The sequence below is a fragment of the Chaetodon auriga genome, chromosome 10, assembly GCF_051107435.1.
Source record: "Chaetodon auriga isolate fChaAug3 chromosome 10, fChaAug3.hap1, whole genome shotgun sequence".
NCBI lineage: Eukaryota > Metazoa > Chordata > Actinopteri > Chaetodontiformes > Chaetodontidae > Chaetodon > Chaetodon auriga.
Window position 1 is genome coordinate 15,154,553 of NC_135083.1, and position 27,624 is coordinate 15,182,176.

Consider the following 27,624-nt stretch of genomic DNA (forward strand, 5'->3'; position numbering starts at 1 on the left):
AAAATAGCCTGTTAGCACAACACACCTGTATGAGGTGAAGACTGGTTGAAATCCAGGAGAACCGTAGCTGCAGACAGCCCTGCTATTCATTTCCGTGCCTCCTGTCCCTCTTCACTCTGCAGAGGGGCTAAACTTGTGCAGACTACTGCAAACTTAGACGGCTTATATTCGAGTGTGGGAAGCCTGTGAGGGATCAAGCCCCCGTTTCTAGTGACTTGCAGGTGGAAGAAGTATTCAGATCATTTACTGAGGTAAAAATAGCAGCAGTACACTATAAAAAATATCACCATTAAAAGTCAAACATTTTTTTTAACCTGTAAAAATGCAGAAGTTTGAGAAACAAATGCAATTGAAGCATCAAAAGTGAAAGTACTTATCATTACTAACAGTAAGCAGTTATTTTGCTGTGCCTTTCCTCCCTCTTATTTCTATTTTACTTCTTTCTCGTGTTTTTCTTGTCATATTCTTCGATGTGTTTTTTGTTTATGTCACATTGAAATGAGCAAATTTTAAAAATTCCACAAAGGTTGTCGCTGGTCGAGGTGAAGTTTATTGGTCATTCAAGCATGTTTTATATACACTTTCAGTTTAATCTATAACAACATATATTTTAGATACTGATGGTAAGTTTTTATATCTGAAATCTAAAACTCTTCTGGCTTGATGTGTTCATGTGAAAAACTGTGACCTGATGCTCTGAAATACATTCATAGTAACAGTAATTAGATTCCTTAAATGCCTATAATTCAATCATCACGACTGATCTGCGTGCTGATTAAAATGATGCATGCAAACGAACGTACATGTAAATACGGATCACTTTAAAATCATACAGTCCCTTCAGAAATTGACTTTCTTGACTCCCAGGCCGGAGTTTCAGTGAACTGTCTAATGTCTCAGTTTTCTCACATCTTCAGTTTTCCGTTGGCTGCTGTCCAACAGAGGAACTCTGCCTGAGAGGCTCACAGATCAGTGGGAACAGCATCAACATTATCGAGTGAATGAGCCGATATTTCTTGTTAAAGAACAATCTTTTGAGTACAACACACTCTCTCCCTGCAGTCTTGAAGAGGAGTGTTGTCTCCTTCTCAGAGGACAGAGGCTGTTGTCAGCTTGAATTCATACCACTGACAACGGGGCCCAGTAGTGAGAGGTTTATGGAGCGGAAAAAGTACCAAAATATCCATTCAAACACGTTGAGCCATCTCTGCAGCACAATCCACGTCTTCTATTGTCCACTCACATGTGTTCCTCTGCTGCACAGGCTTCAGGAGGCCGTGCGTTTATCCATATCCAGAGGAAAAGCTGACTGCCGGAGCAGTTTGAGAAGTTTCTGTGGATGCTTTACGACTCTGTGGAAACTTGTCACTATTGGAATCCTTTGTAAGTGACTTGAATCCAACTGCAAACTTTTCACCACCACCTTTCAAGCCTGCAGGGGACACAGCAGGTGTTTCATACTGAGAAGTAGATTTTGGGTGAAGTGTCTCTTTGAAGCAGCAGTAGAACACTGGTTGAATGTGCTCAGATTATTATTGTTATTTGTCCAGTGAATAGTCCATCTGGCTACGCAGTCTTAAATCCACACACGCGCACACACGCACACACACACACACACATCTCCATGTCAGTGAGTCGTAGTTGGACATGGTGGAAGCTGATTTGAGACTTATGCAACAGCTCCAGGAGCTCATTTGCAAAAGATCCTACTAGCATTACTTCACACACACATAGAAACACACACACACACACACACACACACACACACACACACACAGCTTTGACAGGTTGGTAGAACTATGGCCCTGTCTCACACTGGGATTTATTACCATCTGCAGACACTTCGTCTGAGACTAATGAAGTCATTATAATGAATCTTATGAAAAATGCCATTACTACTCTCTGACCACACATAGATACACGTTTTTGCTTGCTGATGATGCTCATGTGACCTCAACAGTATCTGAGGACAGACGTGTGGTGCCTGGGAGGTAATGAAAGGTCTGTCAAGTTGCAAGTGCAGCGCTCATGTGCTAAATTGAATTGTATTGCAAAAGTACTTTGTGTTTTTTTGACAGTATACAGCCAAGCTGACGTCTCTGTTTTCTGTTGTCAGCGTGTGAGTCAGTACCAGAACAGAGCAGTATATCTTCTGTAGTGGAAAAGCATTGTTGCGCTGACCTCTGTTTGTTCAGTGTTTTATTTTTGGTTCATATTTTCAATTTTGGGGTCAGCATGCTGAGTTCCTGTGTTTCAAAAATCCATCAATGTGTATTTAGGTCATTCATTGTGCTGATTGGTCACTTGAAAAGTCCTTAGAAGGTCCAATCATGGTGACTGGCCCATAAATGTGTACCTAGAAAACAAGAGTCATTAACCAGAAAAAAAGGCATAGTTTCCCCATGTTTTTGAAGAGGACGCAACATGAATGCGCCATGACACAACAACAGACGTCTGTGCACGTCTGTGTGCATTTGTCTCGGTATCATTCATGATCTTTGCCATTATCTTTTCTTTCTGATAGTTTACTGAACATTTGGTGAACGCCATTAGTGAGAAACAAAATGTGCTCACAAAAATGACATTCCAGTCGACAGTGGCAGAACCATTTCACCCTCAAAGAGCTTCCTTCCTGTTTTGGGGTTTTTCTCCATCGCTTTCTTGTAGCAGCTTTCAAGTGAGCTGTGTATTCTGGGATGTGGACTGTAGACATCTTTACTGATATGATTTGGGCGAATGAAGACACAGATATTCCCCCATGGTCTTTAAAAGGACACAGTGTTTGTATGCTTTTCCATTTCCTCCAGTGGACTCCCAAAGGGGTAAGCTGCCGTGAAGGAGATGATGGAGCAAAAAGCCTCTGTGCAGGAGCTTACGCAACCTCTTCTGATCGAACACTCTGATAGGAGCATCAAATGTCTGTGGCTGGGATAATAACGAACATTCACAGGGATGAAACCTTATTGTTTAAATATAAACTGTTCCACAATGTCCAGCACAGCCTAATCAGCCCGGCAAGGGAGCAGAAGTAGCTGTAATCAGATGTAAATGGCCTCTTTCTCCTCCTCCCCCCACCCCTCCTCCTCCCTCCTCATTCAGAGAGCAACAGGTCTAAATCCTGTCCCTCCACGGTGGTGCAAAGCTTGTGGTTGCTGCAACAAGGGCCTGAAAAATTGATAAATCATTTTATTTCAGGCATTCTTCCTAAATTTCTAGAAACTGGATGATGATTTTCCGGACAGCAGTCGAGCACGCGAAGAAGCACCCTGGCGTAAGTAATCTGTATTTCTTTGCTGTTTGTTTCTTTTTAGGACTTCAATATCAGTCACAGAAACCTGTTTTCACGTAGCTTGAGCTTGACTGACAGCTGAGAGGAACAACAAACTCTCTGCATGGCTCATTTTCCTGAATTTTTAGCCTCGAAGTCTCAACTGAGGCTTTTCATTTCAGATTTTGATACTTTTGCAGGCTACTGACCTTATAGTTTTTCTGTCTTTTATTATTTCACCATAATAGGAATCACTGCTTCCTCGAATGCTAGTATTGATCTCTAAGAAAATATTGCACATCCTAATATAACATATATAAAATGGTAAAGTTAACTATTGCTTAAATTCTGGCTTTTGTAAATAGTATACATCAGCAGACAAACTTGATGGTTGTCTGCAGTGCTCGTAGAGTGCTGGTAAATTAAGTGGTCCGAAGAAGAAGTCTATTTTTGTCTCATCTGAGCTGATCTTAACTCTAATTCAGATTCAGGTTAAGTTGTTGTAGTCGCTCATTGAAAATCAAGCCAAACTGAGAGAAGCTTAAAAAAACACACCCATGACCTTAACAAACCTCCTAAATCTAAACTGACAATATCCAAGCATTTAGGAAATGAGTAGTTGGAATAAAATGAATTTTAAAATCGAGTTGTTCCTGCAGGGGACTGGATTATTTCTGTGCTTTTAACCAGCTCTGCTGTCACAGAGCGGAGTGACAGAGTTTTAACTTCTTGTCATCAGCCTCCCAGGAGATAGAAAAAGAGAGAGAGAAGCTGCAGGGAGGAAATCCCTATGAGACTCTACCAGAGCGCCTTGATATGGTCTATCATCCTGACAGACAGACAGGCTGAGAGTCAGCCGGTGCGTGTGCGTGTGTGTGTGTGTGTGTGTGTGTGTGTGTGTGTTTGAGAGAGAGAGAGAGAGAGAGAGAGAGAGAGAGAGAGAGAGAGAGAGAGAGAGAGAGAGAGAGAGAGAAGCTGCAGGGAGCAAATCCCTGTGAGCCTCTACAAGCCTCCTTGATCAAGTTATAACAGTCAGACAGACAGACAGAGAGAGACAGAGACAGGCTGTTAGAGAGAGTCAGAAAGTTTAAGAGTCTGAGAGAAAGACGGAAATTCAGCCACACAAATGGACAGATAGTCACGACAGACAGACAGACAGAGATGGAGAGAGCCGCTGTAGAATTACATTGGAGTAAGTAATGATTGAATAAATTACAGCAGATAGACAGGGTCACACAGTGAGCCAATCAGATGGATAGAGTTCACAGACAGACAGACGGACGGACGGACGGACGGACGGACAGGCAGACAGACAGACAGACAGACAGACAGACAGGCAGGCAGGCAGGCAGGCAGGCAGGCAGACAGACAGACAGACAGACAGGCAGGCAGGCAGGCAGACAGGCAGAATTAAAGGCAGATGATGATTATTCAGTCCTGTTGATGTTGACCTTAAAGTTACAGTAAAAAGTGTTTTGTTTGTTTTGAGTAAAAGTACAAATAAAACAACAAAAAAAGTACTTTTACAAGTAAATGTCATGTGTAAGAGTAAAATATAGGTTTTAAGGATCAAAAGCACTATCAGTATTATTATATATTCCATTTTTATATTTTACATTATGAGAACATTAATACTGATGAATGAATGAAAACTATCTGTAGTGTAATAAAAAGTACGTCATTTTCATCTGAAATGTAGTGCTGCAGAAGTATTAAGTGGCTCAAAATGAAAATGATGAAGCAAAATAAAAGTAGCTCAAGTCCAGTAGCTATTTATAGTTTCCACCTCTGTCTTACACACACAGACACACCCCACAGCACTGTGTGTCAGCAGGTTCATCGTGATGACGGAGGGTGACGGAGCAAAAGCAGGCCAGGAGTTAATCCTCAGAGCTGTTGTTGATCAGCTGCTCAGACCAACACTGCTACAGTAACTGTAATCTGCAGACAGGAAGTGTCAAATGAAGCGTGCGTCCGGTCCAACAGAAGGCTACAGCAAATCCCAGGACTTCACCAAACACAGTGTGTAGAGTGTTATTTAGAATCACTTAAGAGGACTTTAGAGTTTCTCACAGACGGACAAGTGGGTTGACTTATATATAAAATATATATATGTATATTTACGTAATCGCTGAGACATGAGACAAGAAAGTCATCTGCCTTGAGTGTTGGACATTAGCTCCATGCAGCTGGTGCAGAGGCTTGCTTGTTTAGCAGCAATACGATGAAAGGATATCAAAATTCTGCATCACAAAACAACTGTAATAAAATGAGTAGCCTCAGTTAATGCTCCAACAAGGTCATCCAGAGAAGAAAAGACGCTTGAGTCACATTTAAGGAAAAATGGTGGGAAAGCACAGCACTAACCAGTCACAGTTGCTACGAGCAACAGAAAACAGGACTGAGACCACCTGCTGGTGTCACAACAATAACAAAACGTTCATGAAAATTATCCCAGGAGTATGTAACGTAAGTATCTTCTGAATCAACCCCGGACATGACAGTCGTCCGTGTCTTCATCTTTCTTCAAGGTGGTCTATAAAACGTCCCGGTGAAGTGTGTTTAACCAGCTCTCCTTGCTTTAAAGCTCTTTCTGTGGAAACAAGTTTTTTTAATCAAACTTCCTTCATGGCATTAAATGAAAATAGTCCAGCTGAGCTGCAGAGGCTACAGACATCAGTACATGGCTACAGCAAACAATGGAAAGTACTAAGTGTTCATTTACTCGGCACTGTAGAAAACTGCCTACCAGCACAACTAAACCTGACACCATGACTTCCTGGATAACAAGACCCAAGGAAGTATGGCCAAGAAATACTTCCAGCACGTATACTGCATGACGTGTTAGTTGTGTAAAATGTGCAGGTACTAGCAGAGAGCCAGGCTAGCTCTTATGTTAAGATGATCGCTGACATGGCTCTGCCTTTATGTGCTGTGGGTTAATTAGACAACTTAAAACATTAAAAGACTTTTAACAAGATAAGGCAAACATTAATACTGCAGTACATTTACTGCTAACACTTCTGTAGACCTACTAAGTGATAGAAAGCAAGTCCATTCGCTCAAGTGAGGTACTTTTACTTGAGTAATTCCATTTTCTGCGGTTACTTTATATTTCTATTCAACCACATTTTGGAGACAAATATTGTACTTTTTACTCCACTACATTGATTTTCGTTCTAGTTACTAGTTACAAATTCAGATTAATAAAACAAAATATAATCAACCAATTTTTTTTACGTTGTGCCATATTTTTATGGATTAAACGACCCTGCAGTGTATGAAGGAGTTAAAATGAGCTCCACCTTTGCCATCTGCAGTGATAATATAACATACATTGATATTCATTATTTAGGCCTCCATTATTCTGAAGCTATTGTGGCTACTTTTACTTTTGATTCATTAGGTGTATTTTGATGTGAATACTTCTGACTAAATAACATTATGAATACTAACCTTGTTTCTTCACTGTGGTAGGCTATAGTTACTTTTGCTCAAGTGAAAGATCTCCTCACTTCTTCCACCATTGACAATAACATAGAATTATAATACTGACTATGTTTAGGATTTGAGACAGAGACTGGAGGAAGGAACAGGAACTGTCTGTTTACTCTCATCCTGTGGGCTCCAATCAGTCAAGCAATGTCAATCCATCAAAGTGATGTGTTTTTTGTGACAGTTTTAACTGCTCTTTAAACCGTAAACGTTATCTCTATACTGCACATGATGTGTTGTCATTTGTGCACAAGTAGCACAGCATCACATGTTAAATTCAGAAGAAGAAGCTCAACCCTCTGATTGTCTCCTCTGTCGTCAGCTCATCCCCCAGTTCTTCTTCATCTGTTTGGGAATGGGCGGGGCATCTCTGTATCTGATCCGGTTGGCCAAAGGACCCCATGTCATGTAAGGACCTTCAAATTCCCCCGTGACCTCTTAGGCAACAGGAATCTGCTAATGAGCTTGTTAATAGGTGTTTTCTCTGCTTTAGACATCTGTTTAGTTCAGTTTTCACATCATTTGAGGACAGACTGCAGTTTCCCAAAGAGGAATGAATGACCCCCTACAGGACGGTCACAGGCTGGAGTACGCCACCGACATCATTATAAAGCTGTTTAAACAAGGAAGGAAATAAAGGATAATAGACTAATTAAGCTTCCTTCCTCTTATAGTTTCATCCTGAAATGCAGATGAGCTAACATTTCCGCAAAGCATGTGGAGGGCATGAGTGCTTTTTAAACTATCATTAAGATGAGAGATTTGGTTTTTGTTGTCACTGTCAACAGGGATCCCCTCTCGCTTTCATTTCCCCCTTTGGCCGCCTCTTGCTTGGTCTTCCTCTCCTCCTGCTGCTATCAAAACTGTTTCTTTATCCTTGAAGATGTTCCAGTAACAGGAGACACAGCAAAGTGCTTTTAATAAGGGCTCACATGGTGGTGCACTGTCATCTCTTCTTGCAGATCTTTCATCATTCCTTTGCAACAGTGATTGTTTACATAATTGCTAAACTTATTAGAAAGAGTGTCTTGGTGGTGGCGCAGCGGGCTTAAAGCACGCGCTGTGTGCTGAACTTAAAGCTGAACCTCAACTTTTGGTTGCCTTTTATCTTATTTTATTTTGCATTATAATCTATCAAAGCAGAGATGAAATAAAACAGCTCTCAGGGGTATCAGATCACTTGTGAATAAATGTCCGCGTGCTAGATCTGCACCTTCGTGTGTTATCAGATCCCCCCCCAAAAAACAACAGAAAACCCCCGAAATGATCCCAATTCATGCCTGCTTGTGTGTTTAGCTGGAACAAGACCAACAACCCTGAGCCATGGAATAAACTTGACCCCACATACCAGTACAAGGTAATACAGTACACTACTCGTACAAGTGTTCAGTGTTCGGAAACTGAGATGACATTTTCACTGTAATTTGACTTCTTCTTCCCCAGTTTGTGGCCATCACCACAGAGTATGAAAACCTGAAGAAGGAGGGACCTGACTTCTGAATCTCTCCCTGGCCTCCTTTCACAAACCAGAGTGGAAAAGTAACAGAAAATCCTGATCTAGGGTCAGATTCACTCCCCCTCCTCCCTTTGATGTCCTCACTGCAGGTGGGAGGTGAAATGGATCCTAGATCCCGATCCGTAATCCTTGTAGTGTCTTTGTGCCTGTGTTTGCAAAGCAGCTGGTGGTCTGATAAATGTGACCAGGACTGTCAATGAACGGATCCTGACGGCATGTATGAATATTGGAAGAATAAAATAGATGGTGTTTCTACATACTCACACTTTTGCAGGAGACATACGACACACACATGCACATGCTTCCCTTATGTCTCCCTTATTCCTGCTCTGTTTCACTTATACATGGGCGGAGGAGTAAGCAACAAGTTAATACAAATAAGGGATACTATACATCATAGACAACTGTTTTGCTAAGCATGCTGCTGTGTTTTTAGAAATTTCAGTGTATTGTTTTGAATATTTCAGACATCTATTGGTTTCTGTTCACTTCTGTAAGATGTAAACGTCATTTATCAGACTTGTGGATTGTGCAAATAAGCTTCAGGAAGTCTGCTAACTGAGCATTATACTGTGCAGAATTAAATGGAGAGGAATAGCTGCCTGAGACTGAGAGAAAAATACATCAGAAAATCCAAAAATGGTCAGCATAAATATAAAGAAATGTACACGACTTTTAATGCAGTGTGCACTCTGGCATGCTTTCTCAGGTTTCATTTTAATGTTTGGGGGTTAAAGCCAACAAAATGTGGACTACTTTAATTGTACTAATATCTGATCACACCTAATGGGCCTGTTGCAGAGCGTTGACGGTCAAATTAGTGTGACTTGACTGCATGGGTGTTTCTTCACGACTGGCACGTGATTGTGGGTTTAGCAGCCATTAAATTCAACAGTCACTGTGTGAGTGAGAAGATGCATAAACTGGGCTGGATTCTTTCAATAAATTAACTGACTGATTCATGTTTGGGTACGAAAGTCTTTGTTGCCTATCTGCACCGTCACACACATATGCAGACAGACAGACAGACAGACAGACAGACAGACAGACAGACAGACAGACAGCCTCTCCTCAAACACCTGCATGGAACTGAGTCTGATACAGATCTTTTTTCCACATCCTAAGATAAAAATACACAATCAGTAACTCTGATGGAACAGATCCATCTGTTGGCAGTGCAGCTGTCACTTTGCAACCTGATTGGTGCTTCAGCGATCACATTTAGTAGTGTGTGTGTGTGTGTGTGTGTGTGTGTGTGTGTGTGTGTGTGTGTGTGTGTGTGTGCACCAGTGTGTGTGACAGCAGCCCTGAATCTTTGATCAGCTACAACAGTGGCAGGATGCTGAGCAGTCACCCAGCATGGTGTTGATGTATGACAGCAGAGCACAGTGTGTACAAGCAGAGTGTATATATACACACGCACACCAACACACCTACACACACACACACACACACACACACACACTCACACACACACCAATCCACATCCAGGTACCACTGCCTCCTCATACTGCAGACACAAGCGTATACACTGACTATCATATGTGCAGGGTGACAATCAAATAGATTGATGAGGTGAATCAGGTGAAAACTCTTTTAACATCTGAATCCATCATCTAAGATGATTAAGTTTTTAAAGTTTCCAAATCTCAGTATCAAACTCGTTCTCTTGGAAGATGTTGCCTTCATACTCAACTCGTCTTCCTCCATTCTTGCTTTAAAGATAATACAGTCAACAAAAAACCAAATGAATGAATGAATTTACTACGAGGGAAGTGATGTCAGAATAAATAAATGTTTGTGGGGACTCTCAATAGACTATAGGACTTGTCGATGCCCAGTCAATTTTTGAGACTTTGTCACATGAAGTGTAGACAAGGTTGATCCCTCAATTATTTCTCCCTTTATTGACTTCAACAGTAGCACCTTTGCTCCTCCTGAAGGAGAAGTTAAAAACAAACCCTTATTTTCTTACACGCTTTGTTCAGTGAAGGTGAGACTCGTGTTTTATCATCTAAAGAAACCTCAGACCTCTCTTCCAGCTCTCTGCGCTCTGAGCTCATATTCATGTCATTTCCTCGCAGTAATACAACAAAAAGAGCGAATGAAGACAGACCAAAGAGTAGCGCACATCAAAAAAACCCGCCTCCTTTGAAACACCACAGGGATTGTTGGGGCAATACGGAGAAAGCTAGAGATCCAGAGCGATGGAACATGAGGGATCATATGATTTCCCTAAAGGATACTCAAAAGCTTTAAGACTCACACGTACACACACACACACACACACACACACTGCGTCAAAGCAGTTGTCAGGTCATGAGAAACAGGCACAGGGATGAAGCGGATGAGCGCTTATTTGTGTTGTGATGCTGCGTGTGTGTGTGTTTGTGTGTGTTTTCTGACGACAGAGCTGAGAGCTTCCCTGACCTCTGACCTGTGATACAGCTGGACAGTCTCTGTGGAGGGGACACATTCCTCTGGCAGAAACTGAAGCAATAACCTTCAACCGGAAAATTGCGAGACGGACAGAAAATCCGAGGACACAAAGATGTCTGACATAAAACAAAAGTCCATTCAGTTCTTCAGTGAAATGAATACTGTGCGCTCCAATAGGCAGCAGCAGCAGAAGCAGCAGTGGCTCTTCATGTGGCAAAGCTCATTTAGCGCTGCTTTATAGAAGACTTCCGAGGAATCGTCCGTTTTAAAAGGAAAACATAAATACTGTACATCAAAATAAAATCACAACAAAGTTTATCATTTCATCCCGGAGTGAAAGAAAGAGGCTCTTTTTTTTATTTTTTTATCCGACAGCATAAAGATCGAACGGCAGCAATTTGAGAAACAGTGGGAGAGGAAGCCTTTGAATACATAGAAATGCAAGTTCTGAAGGCATTGTGAGGACAGTGAAGGACTCTGGTGTTACATAATGCGCTCATCTTCTCGTGAACATGAAATAATACTGTCTGTTTATTAGCATTATGTAACGGGGGGGTTTGCAGGGTGACATAGAGACACAGCGTCACAAAAATAAAAATGGTATCAAAGCAAGGAGGAACTTCTGTGGCTGGCTGAGTGAAGATGATCTGACCTCCTGCTTTTTTTTACAATCACAGTCTGGTTATTAGTCTTCATGCAAAGAGGTTAATATCAACTGAAGTCATGAAACAGTTCATTAACATAGCAAACAACACCAGCTGTCCGGTGGAGATAAGAAGCCAAATCAGGCGTCAGAAGCCCCCTGAGAACATATCAAATGATTATGTCCAAAGTTTATTTTTTTCAGGGTGTGAAGCTCTGGCTCCAACTCTCTTCCTGTCAGATCTCTGTCACTATCTAAAGATCAGCCTTTATTTCTGAAGCTGACAGTGAAAGGAAATGCCAGCAGCTTAGAACACTTCAGTGTTTATAAACTCTGCAGCGTCTCCTTCCTCCTTCCACTGTAAGCATCTGCCTCTCCAGCAAATGCATGTATGTGTTCCATAACAGCAGTCATTGCGTAACAGAGAAAATTCGGCAAACTTGTAAACATTCAGGATGAGTTTTTATTGCAATGAAGGAGATCTACTGTATATACAGCGTACATTCTTCACAAACTCTTTACAATACAAAGCAAAGTGATGGTATAGGAGGTGGCATTAGTATGTTATACAAAAAAGACTAAAACCATAGTTTGTGCGGTTTAACTGTTGGTTTTTTTTTTTTTTTGGTTTGTGATTTTGTGAGTGTAAATTGAGCGCGTGTTCCTTTCCCAACAGGAGCTGTGAGGCTCCCAGGGACAAAGTCTCCAAAAGGCCTCTGAAATGAGCTTTGTAACAAAAAGCCAAATATATCACAGCAAGTGCAGCAACTGCTGATGTGTTCACTGCAAGATAATGCATGCTGTGCAACACTGTTAGGCCACTTCCCTGCACAGAACAAATCATTTTCCACATCAAGCAGGTTTAAATGTGATTTCCCAAAGTGGCATAAGAATTTTGTACAGCTCTGTAATAAGTTGTCAATGTGTAATTAGTTGCTCCACTAAACGGGTCGCCAATGAAAGCTGCTGATGTCATAAATTCAAGAAAATGTAACATCATCTCATTTTTGTGGTTTACTTCATAGAGAGCATATGTAACACTTTAAGCCCCCATATTTAGCCTTTATAAGCAGTACCTTGACTAAATGGTAATAAAAACTACATAATGTAGTTCGAGACAGAAGGACATTTTTAAGTATTTATTAATGTGCAGTATTAGTTAGCAATTACAGCTTCTCCTACGAAGACATATTTTAGATTATTCCATATGTGTTTTACCATATTATGTCTGTTTATACATCAGCCTCAGCTTAATGATGCCTGACTGGAGGAATATTCTTGTTGTCAAATACATGAACAAACACTTAAATCTGCTTTCAACTACACTGCAACCAGCTATAAAGTCCCAAAAAATATGACTTTTTATCCCTCAGGCTTTGATGCATTTACATCATATTGCATTTTTCATGTTACTTGGCAGACATAATGTCATTAGCTGATATGGAAATGTGACTGTGTGCACACGGACCAAGTTTCGACTGACAGTGTCGTGAAACAATGCTTGTTTCCATGGCAACACTCTAAAGAAAATCTCCGACTATTACAATGGAGGAGTTATAAGGATAAAGGATACGCCCACTATGTGGTGGGGGAAACTGTCTTTATGCATGTGGTGTTAGTGGTCAGTGAAGCCGGGCATGGGGAAGGGCCTGGCGAAGAGCTCCACCCGCTGGCGGAGCTCTGCGATGCGTGACACTGTCTCTGAGTCCTCCAGCAGGAAGGACTTGAAACTGGCCAGATTTCCTGTTGGGAGACAGAGGAATTAAAACAAGTTAATTTCATAAATCTGCTGATGAATATCCTCATGTGCTGTAAAACACGTTCATGCTGTGAACCTGTCCCTGGCACGCGCTCGAAAACCAGCTCGTTACGGACACAACACTATTGATTTCTTAAGCCATTAATAAGTAAAAAAAAAAAAAAAAAGGAAGGAAGAAAGAAAGATGGTGTACTTCAGCTTAAACAAAAAAATGTAAATGCAACAATAATTCTCTCTGGCCACCAAATAATGGTGGAATTAGACCACCCTCCTCTCAGGTAAAACTTGAGCTCTCCCCGCTAATAACTTTAGTACAACTGTGAGCACAATAATCGATGTTATAACACGAAACTCAGTTGTACTCAATCTGTAGATAAAATGATGTGAAAACATTGAACCTTCAAATAAACACCTTCAAATAAAATGTTTTCCCTTTGATGCATATCGACGTGTCATTTTTTTTTAACACATCATCACTGGTTCAACTGGGTCATAAGATATTAGACAGCCATCTCAGCGAACTGTGTGTATCCTCGGGTATATAAAAGCTAGAGCTCCACCACTTTCACTGGATAAATCAGAAGTCTGCTCAAAACAGAGACGCCTTCCTCTCTCACCAGTCTTCTTCTTCACATCCAGTGCGATCTGAATCCCTTCATCAATAAACTCCACAACCTTTTCAAAGTCTGCTTCCTTGAACTGTCGGGATGTCAGAGCCGGAGTTCCTGTAAGAAAGAAAGACACATAAAAGGAAGGTAAGAAAAAAAAAAGAGATATGGTGATATTAGAGCGATCGCTGTTGATAAAGTTAATAATAAGACTGAGAGATGCATGCTGACAGGCTGACTGACAGGCCGATGGACAGACAGACAAAAGCAAACAGAGACACATCACACGGACAGAGAAGAAAGGGCCCAGTATCATACAGGTAGGGAGACTGACTGGCTGACAGATTCGGCCCAAACAGCCTCCTCTCCTGCAGCTCTTCACCGAGGACACTCATTAGACCAACACATCCTGCACAGGCTTTAGAGCCGCTAACGTGAGTACCGAGCCTGAGTCCTCCTGGAGTCAGAGCACTCTTGTCTCCCGGGCAGGTGTTCTTGTTGGCGGTGATGGACACCAGCTCCAGGACCCTCTCAGCTCGAGCCCCATCCATCCCGCGAGGTCGCAGGTCCACCAAGACCAGGTGGGTGTCTGTTCCACCTGAGTAAGAGGAGAGGGAGACTTACAGTTTTCGTTTGGTTCATCGAAAAATTTAATTTAGTTCAGCTGACTATGAGGTTTTTCCTCCTCATGGTCAGTGGTAAAAAACCCTACTTCATTTATGTGTTTGGTACAAGTAGAATGAATGTATGAAGTGCATCTTCATCAAAAGCACTCTCCAGCTCCCTCAGTACCTGACACCAGGGTGAAGCCTTTCTTCAGCAGAGCGTTAGCCATGGACTTGGCATTCAACATCACTTGAGCGATGTACTGTTTGAACATGGGAGTGGAAGCCTGCAGACACAGAAATGATGCCTTGTAAAGAGAAAGAGCATATCAGGACGCTCCAGATGACAAGTAGGACTTTATATGCGAGCTATTGAAATTAAGCTGCCGTTCACAATGCCCCAGAGAGTGTTTTCTCAAAGGGGTTTGTCTCTTATTTGTTTTTACAGGCTACTGATGGATATTGATAATCAGTCATATCTCGACCTGTCTGAGGGCGACGGCCACTCCAGCAATGGCGTGGTTGTGAGGTCCTCCCTGAAGTGTTGGGAACACGGCAAAGTTCACCCTATCCTGGAGGTCGAAGAGCACCTCCTGACCTTTCTTGTCCACAGACCGCACACCTTTCCGGTAGAAGATCAGACCGCCCCTGCAGAGCGGCGAGAGAAAGCCAAATGCACTCAACCTGAAATGTTGTTTTTTAACTTAATCACTATAAACAGTACAATCCTACATGGCTTATTCTGTGTGTGTTGTACTGTTCAGTATGAAACCACATGGTTGTAACAGCCTGCTAACCTGTGCATATCTTATTTCCTGTTTTATTTTGAAAGTCTAACATCTCCTGTTGTTTCAGTTCTTGCCCTCGTCTGATTATCCACACCTGTTCCCAATTACTCACCTGCCCCCGATCTTCCCATCATCCAACCCTGTAAATGTACTCCCATGATTCCCCTCTTCCTCTGCCAGATTGTGTTTGTTCATTCCTGTGTGTTCATCGCTTTCCAGTTTTTGATTTTGCTGACTCCCTGCCTGGATTTAGTTCGCCTTGTTCAGATTGGCCTCCTGTGTATGACCACCTTTTCTTGGTAAAGACTTTCCCTTACATCCTGTGTATTTCTCTGCACTTCAGTCTCTGTGCCCAGAATCACTATGACTTCGTATCAGCATCTGCAAAGTGTTACTTTGCAGATGACAACAAACGTTATTCCGTCATTTCGACACCTTGTACTAACAACCATTAACACTTATTCGGTGATAAATGAAAAAAATCATTCCAGTCCCTCACCTTGCTCCACGCAGGGACTTATGGGTAGTGGAGGTGACCAGGTCAGCGTGTTCGAAAGGTGAGGGAACAGCTCCTGCTGCCACCAGGCCGCTGATATGAGCCATGTCTGCCAGCAGGTAGGCATTAAGCTCCACACACAGCTAGAACACACAGTCAGAAACATTAAGGACCAGAATCTTATTTCATAATTTTTCTCGTTTGCTTTTCCTGACCCTTCACTGCCCTTCTATTTGGCTCTTCGTGTTAAGAACTTAATAAATCAAGAGCTATTAAGTTATTTGTTTTACCGATACTTGTACCGCTACTATTTTAGAACACAACATAGCGAAAAAATAATACGAGGTACCTTCTTCATGCGAGAGTAGTCGATGAGGCGAGCGTAGGCGCTGGTTCCTGCTATGATGAGTTTGGGTCTGAAGAGGCGGGCCGTCGTCTCCAACTGCACATAATCTATCAAACCTGTTTTGGGCTGAGGTGGTACAGGAGGGCAGGGATAGATGGAAGAGTCACACACTAGCTAAAAGTGAGTGCCTTGTCATTTTGTTTTCACAGCTAGACCAGCCAGAGCAGATTCACTGACAATTTACATTCAAAAAGTCTGCCATATTACTCACATCCAGCTTGTAGGGCATCGATTCAAAGTATATGGAGGTGGCTGAGATTCTCTTGGTGTCTGTCATGTAGCCGTGGGTAAGGCTGAAACACGGTGGAAAATAAAACACTGTGAACTTGTTCTGGCCTCTCTAGATATTCATTTCTCTTGCATGTGACCAGTATATTTATCTAAGTATGGTTTAAGAATGATCTCTGTGAAACTGTGTATACTAAATATATGAAATATATTTGTAGATTTATATAAAAATCCAAGCCCTCTCTTCATACTGTGCCCTGACCAACTCCCCGCCAGCATCATACACATTTTATATAATGTTGCATAAAAGAGTTGCACCTCTGCATTCGTCTTAAAGCTAACGATCACCTGCAGCAGCAGTACGGCTCAGGCGTGTTACTGGGGACATCAGCTTGGAAAAGTTATTGTTTATCTTGCCCACACTTCTGTGGATGTCTTTAAAAAACATATTCATTTCAAAGAGGTGGTATAATGTGACAACTCCAGACTGTGTGACTAACATGTTGTCATTTATTTTAATTCCTCTTGACGTTAAGTCCCATAACAACATCCAGTTTTGTGCAGGAAAATGTCAAAACCACACAGGCAAAATCTGAAAACATGTCATGGCACATTTAACAAAACTGTAGCAGCTCATAATGTAATGACTGTCAGATAACGTAACAACATGTATCTTTAAATGCAGCATTACGCTACTTGACTTTTGTTTAATTTAGAATGTTGTTCTTATCAAATTTTGACAAAGAGTTATTACATTGTTAGCCGCCACACAGCCCACAAGCACTACATCTGAGTGTCTCTGGCTGGACATGTCCACTCACTGTCCTCCGTCAGGCAGATCCAGGCCCATGATGCGGTCATGAGGCCGCAGCACAGATGTGTACGCTGCAAAGTTAGCAGGGGATCCGGAGTACGGCTGGACATTGATGCCCCACAGATTTGAGTCCAGACCGAAGATGTCGAGCGCCCGCTTCTGACACAGCAGTTCAATCTGGTCTACGATCTGTGCACCTCCATAGTACCTGAGAAGACAAAAGATCAAGATTTGTATGTATCATATTGTATCATTTTGCACTGTATCATATATCGTAGCATACCTTACTGTATCATGTCATATCATTGTGTAGTGTGTCATATTATATTGTATCATTTTGTGTCATATCATCTTTTCATATTGTATCACATCATGTCATGTTTTTGTCTCCACCAGGCATACGTAAGCCTGGAGGGGATCATGCATTTGGCGATTCACAAACCTACTTTATTAACCACTCTGTTTTATACACTGCTGCCTCCTCACCACCACTAACCAGCCGGTTAGCCAAAAGTAATCAACCACTGCTTCATCCAAACACCCACAGACTGTACTGAACGCACTCTTCTAGTTTTGCAGTATATCATATTATGACAGACCTTTTTCTATCGTATCGTATTTTGTCTTATCAGTTCATATTGTAGAGTAATATGCATATCTTTCCCCACTGTATCATATTGGGTTGTATGATATTGTATAATAGTGTATCATATTGTACAGTACTGTTTCGCATCATGTTGAATTGCATCATATTTTCTAGCCTGGCAGTAAATTTGCCATCCTCTGGTCTCAAGCCCACTTCACTAACTGTTTTAAAATAAACATCTCAAAATTGTGCGCTTTGGCTTCTGAAAATCCTTAAAGGTTTTGTAACCATTTTTACAATATATTTTGGAAAGTGCACTATCCAGGAAGTTACCTTTGTCCTGGGTATCCCTCAGAGTATTTGTTGTTCAGACAGGAGCCCTGAGCCTCAAGAGCTGCACGGCTGCAGAAGTTCTGACAGGACAAACAAGCACAATGTCAAAATCCAGAGCCACACAAGGTACATTTTTTACCATGCTTATATATTCAGAACACTGTCACCATCCAAATATAACCTTTATTTACCTGGAGAAGAGTGACTGAACACCCCTGCTTTTTCAGCAAGAGCCCGCTACACCATGCAACCACAGTCTGAACTTGAATCATCCAGTGTGCAATTTAATTGAACTACAAGCGTTTCTCTTGCAAATACCAACTATAAAAACAAAAAGACATGTTCGAGAGTCAGGGATGGATAATCAAAGCTATTTAAATCTGTTCAATTTATTGGATAAATATCACAAAAGCTTCATCACACTCTTTTCTGGAAGCTGCAAAAATGAATTAGCTTATCTAAAAATATTATAGTATTAGAGGTGCTACAGTCAAATTAAGGGATGATATAGAGGAATCTAACTAATGCTGACTCCCTGTGGGGTTCCACACAGTGTCAAATCTCCCAAACTCACTTGAGAGCCAGAAGAGGGATGGAGCTGCAGAAAAGGAAATGAATGTGAATTAATTTTTCTCGACGTCTCAGTCTCTTTTATTCTCCCACTCTCACTTCTGCTCATCTTCTCCCTCTCTCTCCGTCGCTCTCTGTCCTCCTCAGCCGCCGCCTCTGCCTTGTTATTATACTAAACCTGTCACTGTTCAGGGATCCCTCAATCATTCCAGTGGGAGTTAAAACCAGTCCCCCATGTGACATAAATCTCTCTCCATGACATATCAAAACACTATCTCAACACACACACACACACACATAAACACACACACACACAAGCGATCGCCCCACCTCCTCTGTCTCAACATAAAATGTGGAGATCAATGGCAGAAATCAGCGAAGGAACCTAATGGGATCATTTGACTGCCTTCCTGAAGAAAAAAACAGGGGCTCTCCATTGGGAGTCAGCCTGCAGCAGCGACTGGCAGCACATGCACAAGAAGATGAAAATCTTTCAGATGTCATTGTGACTGATAGTGCCGTGGATACATAATTGCTGGAGAATAAAAGAATGAAAGCTCCCTTCTTTTCCCACAGCTTCCACTTAGCTGAAATCAGTGACTTGCGAGGGGAAAAATGAAAAGGAGATCTCAGTGAACTCTCGGAAGAAATTCCAGAAACTGTAACTCTGGTGACTTGCAGTTACGCTGCTGAAGGAGGCTCTTCTGCAGTTTAAGTTGTTTGCTTTGCCTCTTGTCTCACATACCGCGATCTTTAACACCTCAGCCAACAGGAAAGCACAGAGGATAATTAGCAACGTCTTGCCTCCTCAGAAACGCACTGAACTCGATGCAAGTATTTAATTACACCTTGCAGGCCCACCATTTACTATTAATTTGCACATACTGTGATAACTGCACATATTGCACAGATGATTTTCACATTTATAAATACATTCAACAGCTGTGAATTACCTGTGTTAGTCTGAGGGGCTGTAAAACTGGCGTTTATTATTTTTGCCTGAAATTATATTCTGGCTCAGCCTCATCTACCAACAATCTGAATGCAATAAGCAGGTACAACAGAGGAAATTTGCCTGAGAAAAAAAAGACCATATGCTAAAGGTTTTTTACTTTTGCAAAGGCTGAACAGCAATCCCTCTCAGAGTTTATGTGTCAAAACACAGCACTTTCACACACAGACTCTATATATAACACCAGACACTGAGCAAACAGTCATCTCTGATCTCCTCATCAGACTAGCGGTCATGGGTCAACGCAGTTACACTCAATTTGCACCCTGAAGATTGTACAGGAAAGAGGATGTCGAGAATCAGGTGTGACTTTTTAAACTTGCGTTCGTAGTGTCATTACCGTGTGTGTGCTGTGTTCAGGGATGTGTATGAAACTTTTGCAGTAAGTTGTTATTTCCTCATTATTTTAATCTGCAGAAAAATCCAAGCCATCACCCCAACTCTCCAATGTTGTGCCTTTTCTTACAGTTTCCCTCAACCCTTCTTTTTAGTTTTTAGTTTAGTTAGATTTTTAGTTTGAAGGAGCTTCAATGGCGAGACCAATGCTTGTACATTTTACAACGCTTGTTAAGAAACCTTATCAGTATTAATAATAAATGTACAAACATCAGAATTCACAAGCGAATGTGAATCAGACCTCACCTCTGATGCGATGAGCTCCAGCCCCCGACACTGCCTGTCCTTCTCCTGCTGCAGAAGACTCCACATCTCTGGGTCGTCCTCGGCCAGACTCTCCTGTCCAGTCCACCTGCCAGCGCCACTGAGGCCTCGCCTGCCCAATTCCGCTGAGGCCTGCCCCCCTCGGCCCAGACATCCTGAAGGCCTGAGGAGGAGGGGCTGCATGGGGTGGTGGATGAACACATCATGTCAGTCAACAACTAAATGTGCACAACAAGAGTTTAAAACTGGCCTCTGTCACTGGCAATGAAACCTAAGAAAATACATACATACAACGTATGTTCTATCTAACAATTCAGTGTAGTTAATAAAACCTTAAGGAGAAGACAAATACCAAGTCACTGGATTTGATGCAACTCTCTATTGTACTACAAACCGTGTGTTCAGAGTCAAAAAGTTTCTCTGGGGTTTTTTTTTTTTTGTTGTTGTTGTCCAAGATTGGTCCTTTGGTGTCTTTTGAAAACCTCAGTAAGACTGAGCCTGTGCAAAAACACTTTCATCACTCTAAATTATAATACTTTACACCAGGGGTTTGGAAACAAGGGGGTTAGAATAATGTGTCGTTTGATGTTCTAAACAATCCATTAAATGAAAGGCAGTGAAAAAGCAAACGTGTTATTCAGTGGAGCGGTTATGGAAAACCTTGGACATGAAAAGTATAACGAGGGCTGTCCACACACGCAGTGACTTCTTTATCAGGGTCTTGTTTGTTGAAGGCAGCTTGTAGCTGCATGATAGTTACATAACTCTGTGTTACTTTGGCCTAATAGACAAATTACTGTTCAAGCATAAATATATGGCAAAGCAAGTCTCCTTTCATCTTTTGTAGTCATTATGTTTTCTAAGCCTTGAGTGTATTAAGTCTTGCATAAAGCGCAATGTGCACAGTCAACTTTCCGTCAACAACAAAAAATATTCTGGGACAAACAGTGGCACCCTTTTCTCTTTTGACAACCTGAGATAATCACAGTTGTCATACAAACACAGAAACACTTACGCAACTGGACGACAAATTGAAAATGCAACAATGCAAATCTTCAAACCAGACATCTCTATCTGGGTTGAGGTAACCTGAGGTGACAAAATGACCTAGTTTGCACTAAAAAGTGATTTAGTTTTAATGACTGTCAGCAGCAGGGTGAAATATCTACTAACGCAGATATAAGTGGGTTTTACATACATTTAAAAAAAGCTCTCGAATAATACATTAAAAAACAATGTACTCACCCGTAAGGTTTGTCGTAAGGACAGAGAAAGCATGTCTGTAACAGCTGAGCAGGGAAAACAGAAAACTATTCAAGGTGCAAAGGGTGAAAGTAAACTCAGCACTGGAGGGAAGCCAAGGAACTTTGTGTTACTGATGGAAGTGACGACGGCGGTAAATCATCTATTTCACTTGATTCTGCGTCACTTCTTTGAAGAAGAAATATCTAATCGATCATATTCAACGTACAGGCAAGGAGTTCATTTCATAGTAAAAAAACACTGTGTTTCCAAAACCACAGATTCTGTCCCTAAAGATATATTTTGTATTATTAATGAGCCACGAAATCACATTTTTCAAATTGTGAATAACAAATTTTGCGTTTACAGTCTTCACTTCATATTAATGCTGCATATTCATAAGACAAAATTCATAAAACACCACATACAACGCCATGTCATGGATCGAGTCACTGCTTTTTTTTTTTAAAGATAATGTGAAGCTTTTGGCAGAGGAGTGCAGACAAACACAGAGCTCACATCCTAAATCTCATCATTAACTAGCGCTGCTGTTAACACATTGACACAAGTTTTGCCCCAAGCTGCGCTCAGTGACGTTGAAAATGTGCTTTTTATAAAAACAGTCTTGAACCTAAATTGAACACATGATTTTGAAGGATGTATGAAAAGTCAGTGTTTGATTTCACAGTTCCAGTCATCCGAAGTGCTGCTGGTTCTGCTCTGTCTGAAAGTTGTGGTCCGGACAGACCTTCTGCACCAGCCTGTAATCAGTGCCGGTGAAGGCGATGAAGATGCATATAACCTTAAAGGGTTTGGCGCAGATCCAGGCTGCCTGGGACTGGGTGTTTTCTGAGTAGCAGGTCTGCCCCGGGTCGTACATGCAGGGCTTGGTCTTCTTGGACCGGTTGGTTCGCTGGTATTCGATCCGGCAGTTCAGTTCTGTCACCATCATCACGTCCTGCTGCTGCTTCTGCTGGTCCGGAGGGGTGGAGCTGGTGGACTGAGGTGGGCTCTGGAACTGGGACGTCAGATCTGGAACCAGGACTGAGTTTTTGTCATGAATGTCCTGATCCAAAACCTCCCATCCTACAGCTTTGGAGGGCGGGACGATGCTGACGGAAATGTTCCCAAGACGGGACGAGTTGTGGCGGAAGTAGACGCTGAACGTGCCGTTGATGTGGTCCACGATTTTCCCCGTCACCAGGAGGCTGAACTTCACTGTTTTCACGTTGAAGTAAAAATCACCCCAGCCCAGGATCTTCTTGGCCTTTGGGGACGTTTTTGCGGGAGGTTTGGATTTGGGAGGAGGGCGGTACAGATACTGATCCAGGGCCTGTGAGAAGTTCTGAGGCCATCCGTAAGGGCCGAGGGAGCCGTAAGCCGGGGTTTTGTGTTTGGTGGAGATGATCTGCAAGTCTTTGGAGATATGTTTAACCTTCAAAGCAGCTCCCACAGCGTCCCCTCTTCCTCCTCCTGCTCCTCTCCATTGTTGGCCCTGAAAGTCCAAGGGCTTGGCTGTTTCTTGGACCTGTGGACAACAAGATCTAAGTTAAGGAAAGCTTATAATTTAATGTGACTTAATGTCATACTGGACTTTTACTTTACTAAATTACCGGAGGTGTATGGAAGTTTGTTTGAAGTAATATATTTTAAAATAACACAGTAACAACCAACATCAAATTTTATTTCCACAAACAGTGTCTCTGCTACTCTGGATGTCTGAACAATTTTCACTGGAACTACCTTCTACCAAAGACACCGTGTTCAATTCACCTCTGTTGTTTTGGAATGATGCTGATATATCAGAGACAGATGTCTGGAAACCCGGGCAAACGAACAAGCCTGGTCTTTCTGTGACCAGATATTAAAGGTAAGTGATAAAACATTTTTTTTTTTTTTTTTTGCCGGGTGGACCAACGCTCTAAAGAGAACACAGGACAAAAAGGAAGTTCACCACATGTTTTGGTAAAAAGTGACCTTCAAAATCCATGTTTTTTTTGGATGTCCCCTACATTTGTATTGGCACAACTTCTCCTTTATGTCATTTTGTGATGCATTTTTTTCTTGTTCCATTTCTTTTCAACAGGGATCAACAAAAGGCTTAAAGGTTTTTCAGGCATTTCTGATGGACTTCATTCAAACCACAGTCACACATAATTCGTATTATGTATTTTAAAAAGAGTAAGAGGTTTGTGTTATAGCTCAAAGAGGGCCAGGTACAGCTTCAGTGGGCCATACAGTGAACAGTCCACAGCAGATGTGTTTATATCATCCCACATTCATCAGATTTACTTTAATACTTGTATTTTTGAAGAGCCCGATAGTAGCTCTGTGAGAGAACAAACAACTCTTCAGTCAACAGCTGTCAACTTGCAATACTATAATACAATAATCACAGGATTTGTTTTGTGTAGCATGCACTTTAGAAGCTGACACACGAGCAAGAAGAGAGGCCTCTAGACCAGCAGGATGACTGCAAAGGAAGGACACTTTCACTGTAGCTACAGTATGAGGCAGCAGATAATCGATTAAAATAATCATGCTTTGATGTGTCGGGTCGTCTCAATGAGAACAACTTGGAATTGACTGTGATCAATAGGTCAGCTCCTCCAGGCAAGGACTACAGAAACCAAGGAGCATGCACACACACACACACACACACACACACACACACACACACACACACACACACACACACACGCACGCACATTCATATCACCATTAACACATTTTAATTTGGCTGTCCTCCCTCACGCTGTCTCTTGCTCCCTTGTTAAAACTCTCAATCGTCTTTTCAATGCGACCTTGATAATAGACTGAATCTGTGGGCTTATTAATCAATATGCTTGGAAGTGAAGAGTGTGGTCAAAACACAGGTTGTTGTTGACGACACTGCAGAGAATCAATAAAATAACACACATTTACTGAATATAATGCATGAATAGGCTAAAAATCTGAAGCAGCATCTTTTCATATTGAGCTCCTTCTGTGCCGAACATGTCTCAGCTGTCTCAAAAAAACTAAACATCCCTCTTTCTCCTTTTCACCTTTTCTCCTCCTCGTCATCTTCCCCCTAGTTTCCATTCTTAAATTGATTTGGATTACATGCTTGAAATTAATAAGAGATTAAGCCTTCACCTGGGTTCACCTTGTCAGGTTATTATTTCATACGAAGAGCAGTTCATGTTTTATTCACTTGCTCCTCATCGTGCGTCTCCATCTCCATACACATTCTCCTCCTACCAATTACTGTCCCTCATATTTTTCTACCTACAACGTACAAAGGCATCACGCATACATATAAACTCGCATTCTGAAGATAAGACAGTATGAGCGAGCAGTTTGCACATTATTTGCAAAACTTGCAGCAAATCAACTTGCAGCTTTACTCTCTGACAAACTCAAAACAAACTGCCTACTAAATATAACAATTATTCCTCCAAGAAAGACTGAATGCAGAGGAAAAAAAAAACCTGTTTCTAGACAGTACATCATGTAGTACGTAAACTGTTTCTACATTTTAATAACAAGTACCTGTTTTTGTGATAGTGGTATCATAGTAATTTCAATATATGATAAAAAAACCCCCCACACAATATGAGCACATCAGTAATGCTTTGCATAGCTCACAAAGAGTAGAATACATCAGTAATACACAGACAACCTGGTTTATTCCACCTGACCATCCCTTTCAGTTACAAAATAGCACTGCATAAAAATATAAAAGAAGTGAAACTGTGAAAACTAAGCGCATGTTCAGATTGATGAAGCAGCTTATTATAAGCCAGGCAGCCACCTGCTGTCATGTCTATTAAAATGCTCAAATCCCAGTAAATCCAGTCATTAGTGAGGCCGTATATGTGATTGATATTCCTAAAGTGCACTGCACAGTTGACATGAGGGGCTGTGATATGTTACACGTGTGCAGAGATGATAACATACCGGTGTTCACAAAAAAGAGTTAGGCATGAAAATTAATTGGACTAGGTGAGTCCACGAAATGAAACTTCCATTTTTAAGTGAAAGTGTGAATGTGAGGTGGGAGACAGGTCAACTGTTTTTTTAATGCCTCGAGAGAATTGAGACAGGCGTTGGGCAAAAAGTTCTGTGCACTCATGTAGGACTTGAATTCTATTTTCATCATAATGTGTCGAAGGCAGATGGAGGTTTAGGTTTATTCTCCCCAAGATTTCTGAATAAACAGCTCTGAGGATATCATTATTTCTCACCAACGAGTGGGATTCACATCACCCCCAACCACCCCAGCCCTGTGTGCCAATCTCTGCCTTCTCCTGTAACCAAGTGAGCTCCAGCTGTGCCTATTGTTACAAGCCTAAGTCTCCAGCTATGTGCTGTTCTCACCGACCCTAATTGGAGCCCACTGTGTGACAGCCGTGTCATTGGCTCTGTGTCAAAATGCCAGCACAGAAATTGCAACTGAGCAACAGCGGTGGAGTGGATGCAAGCACAACACCTGTGCAAAGGCACCTGCAGAGGCAAAAAACGGAAAAAACAACCTCTGAGAAACCTGAGAGCAGCTATTGCATTTCAACATTCTTGCCATTGAAAAATATACTTTATGTACCAGTTTTTTCCACAACTTAACAAAAAAAAAGGAGGTGACAGTGTTTCTTATGCCCTAAGGTGATCAGACTTCTCACGCTGACAAGACTGCTCATTTAGTTCAAGTAATGAAGCACAAAATTAGGATGCTTTGAGGTTTCCACCTGACAACTTTCATGTTAAAGTTACAGATGTTGCAGTCACTCGCCTGCTCATGCGGCAAAGTAAAGAAGGTTAAATTCAAGACAGGAGAGCAGATTGAATTACAATTACACCTGAAAGAGAACCACAGAGCACAAGACTGGAACAAATTAAATTTTGAGGATGGCAGATATCCATTTGGGCTGAACTTCACCCTCTAGTAGAAGACTCAACTTTGTGTCAAGGAAGTCTCCCGTCACGAGATACACGTCTTCAGTTCTGAGTCTGAATGCAGAAAATCAAATCATATCAGGACAAAAGACCACCGCAAATCTCATTCCTTGAATAAAACAGCATGTGTCAAACTTTTGAACATTTTCAAGATATGAAAATGCACGTTGAATCTCAAATCAGGAGAAAGAAGCCAAATCAAGTCTCAAGCGAGTGCCGTTCTTACCGGAGTCACACCTGAGCAGAAGTTAATTAAGTGAGCTCTCAGCACCGTCTAGTTTTTAAAATAATTTGGAGTATTCGCTCTGTAACCAATGTCATTATGGCAACTTACCAATTATCCTTTAAATTTGCCAGAAAACTGATTTTGTTTTTCACTTTGAGTACACATTTCTTCAGTTGGTGAATATCTCAAACCTTTGATAATTAGTGATGTTGGTAGATGCAGCATCAACTCATACTTCCATTAAAAAAAAGGAAAAGACAACTGCTTGATTGTGCAACAATGCTGCAATATGATGAACAGTGGCAGAGCCAGAGCATGAGAGAATTCGACATTAATTAAATAAACCGATTTTTTTGCACAAATGAGGCGCACATAGAAGCACATCTGCAGGAAAATAAAACTTCCCAATGCCACAATAAAAACACCTCGTGTTAATAATGAGCTACACAAACTCAGGAGCAGAGTAAAGAGTGGCTGTTCGCTGGTACTCACCGCTGAAGGGAGAAGCCACAGACAGGTGACAAAGTTCAAACACAGCGCCCTCATTTTGCAGCCGCGTTTCTCCATCCAGAGAGCAGGTCGTCTCAGAGGCAATCTGCCCGACTGACTAAGTGGTGATTTACTGAGTCAAAGCTTACACTCACTTCAAAAGTAGAGAAGACATTCTGCAGTGAGACACTCAAAAATCCCCAAGATCTGGAGTGAATACTCAGCTCAGTGCTCCCTCTCCCCCCACCATCCCTCTCTCTCTCTCTCTCTCTCTCTCTCTCTCTCTCTCTCTCTCTACCTCTCTCTCTCTCTCCATCTTTTCTTCCTCTCTCTACCCCTCAGCACACACACACACACACACTCAGAATTCTCACATGCTTCATTTTCACCACCTGGCCAGCCCTTATTATGACTCATCAACCCGGGGAAAGGCGCTCTCAGGCGGGCACAGTTTGACAGCCCTCCCCGCTGTCCTTGCATACTTTAGCCACAGGGAGGCTGACAAA

At 41.8% G+C, this 27,624-nt stretch overlaps 3 protein-coding genes across 3 annotated transcripts; 1 reads left to right on the plus strand and 2 right to left on the minus strand.

Annotated features, from left to right (window-relative positions):
* The first annotated feature begins 2,816 nt into the window (after positions 1-2,816).
* On the plus strand, positions 2,817-9,241 carry ndufa4l2a (NDUFA4 mitochondrial complex associated like 2a). The gene is made up of 4 exons (XM_076742015.1): positions 2,817-3,271; positions 7,086-7,171; positions 8,060-8,120; positions 8,207-9,241. Exons 1-4 carry the CDS (start codon positions 3,224-3,226, stop codon positions 8,261-8,263), a joined length of 252 nt encoding a protein of 83 aa, XP_076598130.1. The 5' UTR covers positions 2,817-3,223; the 3' UTR covers positions 8,264-9,241.
* A 2,746-nt stretch (positions 9,242-11,987) lies between these two features.
* On the minus strand, positions 11,988-21,617 carry LOC143326438 (serine hydroxymethyltransferase, mitochondrial-like). The gene is made up of 12 exons (XM_076739951.1): positions 21,472-21,617; positions 20,209-20,403; positions 17,985-18,064; positions 17,073-17,273; positions 16,235-16,316; positions 15,967-16,089; positions 15,621-15,760; positions 14,819-14,981; positions 14,521-14,620; positions 14,171-14,326; positions 13,738-13,845; positions 11,988-13,104 (listed from the first exon to the last, which is right to left on the minus strand). The coding sequence occupies exons 1-12, from the start codon at positions 21,502-21,504 to the stop codon at positions 12,977-12,979; spliced, it is 1,509 nt and encodes a 502-aa protein (XP_076596066.1). The 5' UTR covers positions 21,505-21,617; the 3' UTR covers positions 11,988-12,976.
* On the minus strand, positions 20,675-27,340 carry LOC143326439 (neurexophilin-2-like). Its single transcript, XM_076739952.1, has 2 exons — positions 27,122-27,340; positions 20,675-22,996 (listed from the first exon to the last, which is right to left on the minus strand). Exons 1-2 carry the CDS (start codon positions 27,194-27,196, stop codon positions 22,163-22,165), a joined length of 909 nt encoding a protein of 302 aa, XP_076596067.1. The 5' UTR covers positions 27,197-27,340; the 3' UTR covers positions 20,675-22,162.
* Between the last annotated feature and the right edge of the window lie 284 nt (positions 27,341-27,624).

Bases quoted from the DNA above. Each gene is read 5' to 3' on its own strand.
- ndufa4l2a (XM_076742015.1), top strand. From the start codon at position 3,224: ATGATGATTTTCCGGACAGCAGTCGAGCACGCGAAGAAGCACCCTGGC. The intron at 3,272-7,085 runs GTAAGTAATCTG...CTCTGTCGTCAG, and splicing joins ACGCGAAGAAGCACCCTGGC to CTCATCCCCCAGTTCTTCTT. The intron at 7,172-8,059 runs GTAAGGACCTTC...TTGTGTGTTTAG, and splicing joins GCCAAAGGACCCCATGTCAT to CTGGAACAAGACCAACAACC.
- LOC143326438 (XM_076739951.1), bottom strand. From the start codon at position 21,504: ATGCTTTCTCTGTCCTTACGACAAACCTTACGG. The intron at 20,404-21,471 runs GTGAGTACATTG...CACCCCATGCAG, and splicing joins CCTTACGACAAACCTTACGG to CCCCTCCTCCTCAGGCCTTC. The intron at 16,317-17,072 runs GTGAGTGGACAT...ACCGTGTTTCAG, and splicing joins GATCTGCCTGACGGAGGACA to CCTTACCCACGGCTACATGA.
- LOC143326439 (XM_076739952.1), bottom strand. From the start codon at position 27,196: ATGGAGAAACGCGGCTGCAAAATGAGGGCGCTGTGTTTGAACTTTGTC. The intron at 22,997-27,121 runs GTGAGTACCAGC...TGTTGTCCACAG, and splicing joins TGTGGCTTCTCCCTTCAGCG to GTCCAAGAAACAGCCAAGCC.